Source organism: Phyllostomus hastatus, unplaced genomic scaffold (genome assembly GCF_019186645.2).
Source record: "Phyllostomus hastatus isolate PE091 unplaced genomic scaffold, TTU_PhHast_1.1 phas_contig_150, whole genome shotgun sequence".
NCBI lineage: Eukaryota > Metazoa > Chordata > Mammalia > Chiroptera > Phyllostomidae > Phyllostomus > Phyllostomus hastatus.
The window spans coordinates 39,010,547-39,015,415 of NW_025333611.1; the positions used below are offsets into that span (position 1 = coordinate 39,010,547).

Here is a 4,869-nt window from a genome sequence, read left to right on the forward strand (position 1 = left end):
CTGAGCCCACACATCCCAGTGCTGCTCCAACCCATGCTGACCTCCCTCAGCATCGGCTGTTGGAGGCTCTGCCTGCTGGACTGAGGATTTGTCTGCCTGCTGCCCACCTGGCTCCAGAGCGCTTTTCTTGCAAGATGCTGATGCCTCTTTTGCCCCCTTCCTACCCTGTGCTGTCCCCCAGACCTGCAGACTGAGACTCTGGGACTCAGGTTTGTGATCCCCCAGTTCTCTTGTGTGATGATGTTACCACTGGTTGTTACTAAGTGATTAGTATTGTTATTAGGTTACTATGATTTTGGACTAAATCTGGGTGAACCTGCATGAATAAAATCCGAGTGAGCAGCACAGCCCCTGTGTTGTCTCCCTGTTATTTCTCAGTGCCAGTGTCACCTGCAGGACCGACAGTCATATAGGCTGCTCGGCGTTCAGCCAAGTTCCTAAGGCCTTTGGTTCCTAAGGCGGGTCAGACGGCCCCAGCGTGGGCCAGAAGCTGGTGGGTAGCCCAAGATGCTCATGACACTTGGGCCATCTTCAGTCCCCTTCGTGTCCTATTGTTGCCCACAAGGCTCTCCCAGCATGTACATTTTACTGTGTGTTGTAACACCTTGCATGGTTGATTCTCCTTGAGCATTTAGGTGGTTCAGGTAGGCATAAGAATCTTGGCATTTTGAACCAGATAATCTCCATGTTGCAAGTTTCATTAAAATAGTCTCTAGAAAATGAACTGATTTTTCCAGTGAGAATGAGATGTGTACTTTAAATAATTTACAGGAGAAATAATTGTTTTTCAAGCCTGGCTGTTAGAATCATATGTCATAAAATATAGTCATATGTTTTTACTAAATAACTAGAAATATATATATATACTTATAGCTAGAAATATATATAATAGTGATATGTTTTTACTAAATAACTAGAAATATATATAACATAGTTGTATGCTTTTACTAAACAACTACAAAGTCCCTGCTGTTAAAAATTGCTTATATAATTCATTTTCAGACTGTGTCTTAGCAGAATTGGAATTTCTGGGTTTTTTGTTTCTGTCAACGAAGATGTGCTAAAACCAGCACTCAGGTACTTTTGGAGACACAAAAACTGGTACGTTTAGACTCTTACAGGCCAGGCTAATCAGATCTTGTTTATTTTTTATAAGACATTGGAGCGCCACTCAGTGATGACTGGACCTGCAAGTTCTGTTGGAAGTGGGAAAGACTGAAGCTGAGGAAGCCAGTGAGGAGAGTTAGAAAGTATTGGACCAGCAAAAGCAGTGTCTGCTGGAATGGAGAAGAATAAATTCAAGAGATATTTCTAGGACAGAACGAGCAAAAGTTAAGGACTGCTTTGGGTGGTGGGGTGGGGCATGGGAGGAAATGTATGGGTAGACTTTTCATCAGAAGCCTTCTTGAAATCAGCTTGCAACAGCTGGGATGAAGCTCTGCAGCTGTGAGCTCAAAGAACGAAGCCCTGCTGGTTCCATCTGCCTCCAGCACTTCCATTCACCAGGAGTAGCACTTGCTTCCATCAAAATTACGCTTCCTGCACTCATCGCATTGAGGCTTATGTACATCTTCCAGTAGGTTCACCTCCCTAATTTCTCTCAAAAATCACCCATTTGTAAATTCCCAATCTCTGAGTGGCCCCTCACCATATTTCTACTTTACTCTTAGCAGGGATGGAAACCACCTAGTTTTCTCCAGGTTTTCTGAAGGCCATGTCACTTGTTTGAGCTCAGTTCCAGGATTTGGGTAGCTCAAGGCTGAGGGGAAGCATGGGTGGGGGTGGGGGTGGGGGGCAGGGCAGGTGAGCAGCAGGGTTTGGGTGCAAGGTCGGGTACCAGTCTTCAGATCGGTGGGGTCGAGCAAAGGAACCACCTGGAGAGGGCTGAGAGGGAAGGGCTTGGTTGTAGGGGTGAGGAAAGCAGGTCCCTGGTGGAGATGGTGCTGGGTAGGAGTAGGAGCAGGCAGGGGCCTCAGGCAAGAAACCAGAGGGAATGGCTGGAGACAGATGAGCTAGTGGCTGGAGCAGTGATCGCTCTTGCCTCCTCTTCTTAGCTCTGCGGTTCTGGAACCAGACCTGGGGAAGGGGAAGAATAGCCACATCAGAGCCCCTCTCTCAAGGAGTTGGCACTGTCACATGCGGTCCCCTCCCCTGATGACAGAAGGTGCAGGTGCAGGGCATAGGTCCCTCCCCCATCATTGCAAAAGGCAAAGCTCTTCAGAGGCAGGTCTGGGCCAGACCTATTGACAAAGTGAGATGAATACTATTATCTCCAACTTGTGTCTAAGTTTGCCCAACTATAACTTTGGATGAGTAAGAGATGTCAATTTCAAAAAAAAAGAGATAAATATGACACAATGGCATTTTTCCCTCCCCAGAGGTTAGGAAATGTCCCCTAGGGTTATTAGAGATTAGGTTTAATTGTTATAGACAGGGTTGGATTTAGGGTAGGGTTTGTATTTGAAATTGATTGACTCCATGGCGAGAGCTGAGGAAGCATCAGGCTGATTGAGGTCTGAGGCCATGGTGAGGGCCAAGGTTATATATTTACATATGTAGGTGAAAGGGTAAGAGTGAATTTCTGTGAAGGTTGGGGGTAGGTGTTGACATTCAAGTTGGAATAGGTCAGCACAACGGGTAACTCCAGTGACACTCCTGGTGTGGATGAGGTTGTGTGGCCTGTCACCTTAGGCTACAAGTGGTGACTGTTAGCCTGGGGTTATGATGCCTGTGAGAGCGAGCGTGTGCTGGTGGCTCCTTACAATCCAGACTGTACTCTGCCCAGAGGAAGGTGTGGGGGCGCCTCCCGGGGCATCACCTGGATGCGGGCCTCGCTGAGGCCTGTGTCCCGGGCCAGGCCCTCTCGGGCCCAGATGTCAGGGTACTGGTTCCTCCCGAAGGCCGACTCCAGCTGCTCCAGCTGCGTTGGACTGAAGGTGGTGCGGTGGCGGCGCCTGGAGTGCGGGTGGCCTCTCTGTCCTTGCAAAGAAAGCCTTGGTCTCCCCACTCCTGCACCAGAGAAGCTCCCGTAGGGCTGAGCGCTCATGGCTGCGGGCAGGCAGGAAGGGAGAGGTTGCAGCCCAGCGGACCCCCATCCACTCCTGGAACCCAGGGGTGCCCTCTGCTCAGCGCTCCCATGTGGCTCCTACTCGCTTTGCCCCATGCAGACACCCATTCCACAGCCAGCTGAATGAGGCTCAGCCTGGGCCCGTGGGCTCCACCTGGGCCCGCGCCAGCTCCGAGCCTCCTGAGGCAGGCTGCGCTCTTCACGTAGGACCCGGACCTGCTGTTCAGACTCACTCCTGCTCCAGCCTCCCCACCCCCCCAGGGCTCACCACCCCCATCCCGTGGCCCCAACACAACATGTGCCCACGTAATGTGCTCTCCACCATGTGCTTCTCACCTCCCGGAGCCTCATCCTGAGGGCCTCCCACTTGCTCTGACCCCCTAACAAACTGTCCAGGTTCCTGCTGGAGACCCCGTGGCTTGTCCCTGCTCTCACAGCTCCCACACACCTTAAACCTCTTGCAGACCACTCCCATCCTCCTGCACTCCTCACCTGGGAAGATGAAATGCTTCCCCCTCTTCCATTCAGGCACCCCCCACCCCGTACATCTCATCTTCTCCCCTCTTCCGGCCCTGGCTGGGCCACTAGGCTGCAGGAACCTGAGCTCGTGGGAAAGGCTTGCCTGTCCTTCCCACAGGCTCACTAAGCCCGCACACTAATTAGTCTGAGAGCCAGTGGGGGCAGAGAGAACAGGGAGTAAAAGGAAACACCTGGAAGGCACGCACTGAGAAAAGGAGGTGTCTGGAGCTGAGGCCCCCATCCCCATGGGGATGCAGGGGTGAGGACCCAGGGGCACGGCTCCCCAGCATTCACTGTCTGCCTTGCATACACAGATGTGTCGAGCCACTGGTCCCCTGCTCACCTCAGCTCCAAATCCCTGGCCCCTCCGGCTCCCTCCTTCAGAGAAGGCAGCGTAGGGGGAAAACTGCGAGGCCAGGAGTGAGGGGGCAGGTTCCCACTCCTCCCCTGTCCCACAGCACAGCGAGGCATGTGGTCAGCAGCCGGCCAGAGCTCAGGCCTCAGTGCTCCCGTTGGTGAACTGACAGAGGTGCCCCGGGCTCACTAAGGGTCCTATGGTCTTAACATTCCCAGGCTCTGTTTTTATTTCTTCTCTTTGCCTTCCTTGTAGCAAACCATTGCCCCACAGGAGCCCAGCCATGGAGCTCCCATGCCTGCTGCCTCCTCAGGACCTCAATTTCACTCACCGGCCATGGAGATCCGAGTCCCAGCGGCTGGGCAGCTCTCAGGCTGGAGGCTGCTGCAGACTGACCCCGTCTCTGGCTTACCCTGCTCGCCTGTCCCGCCTGCTTCCATGCCCAGGAACGAGCACCCAGGGCAGTCCAGTCTCTGCGTCCCTGAGTCTCCACCTCGGGGTCAGTCTTTCTCTAGTCCTACCACCCTCCAGGTCGGCGCCCTCTCTGCTTCTGCCGCTGTTGACACCTCTCTCGAGTCTCTGTGTAGATATAGAGATCTTTGCCTTTTTCACTGTCTCTCCCTTTGCTAATTGTTTTCAAACTCCCCAGCCCCACTCCTAAGCATCACCTCTCTCTCCGTCTTGCCCGCACCCTGTTTCTCTGGTTTGTCTCTACTTCCCTCTCCCTGCCCCTTCTCTCCTGATGCAGTCCCTCCCTCTGCTCTGGGCTGCCCCGGTGCCCAGCCTGCAACCCCACACCCCCTCTTCCTCCCCAGTCTTGAAGGAGTGGCTGCCTCCTCACCTGCCCGTTGGGCCCATCCAATCACTGCCTGACCACCAGAGCCCCTTCATCGGGGAGGATCACACTCTGGATAAGGGAAGGTGCTCT

At 53.2% G+C, this 4,869-nt stretch overlaps 1 protein-coding gene across 1 annotated transcript; it reads right to left on the bottom strand.

Moving 5' to 3' along the window:
• Positions 1 to 1,731: 1,731 nt before the first annotated feature.
• Positions 1,732 to 4,381, bottom strand: PROP1 (PROP paired-like homeobox 1). The gene is made up of 3 exons (XM_045830236.1): positions 4,273 to 4,381; positions 2,819 to 3,048; positions 1,732 to 2,076 (listed from the first exon to the last, which is right to left on the bottom strand). The coding sequence occupies exons 1-3, from the start codon at positions 4,379 to 4,381 to the stop codon at positions 1,732 to 1,734; spliced, it is 684 nt and encodes a 227-aa protein (XP_045686192.1).
• Between the last annotated feature and the right edge of the window lie 488 nt (positions 4,382 to 4,869).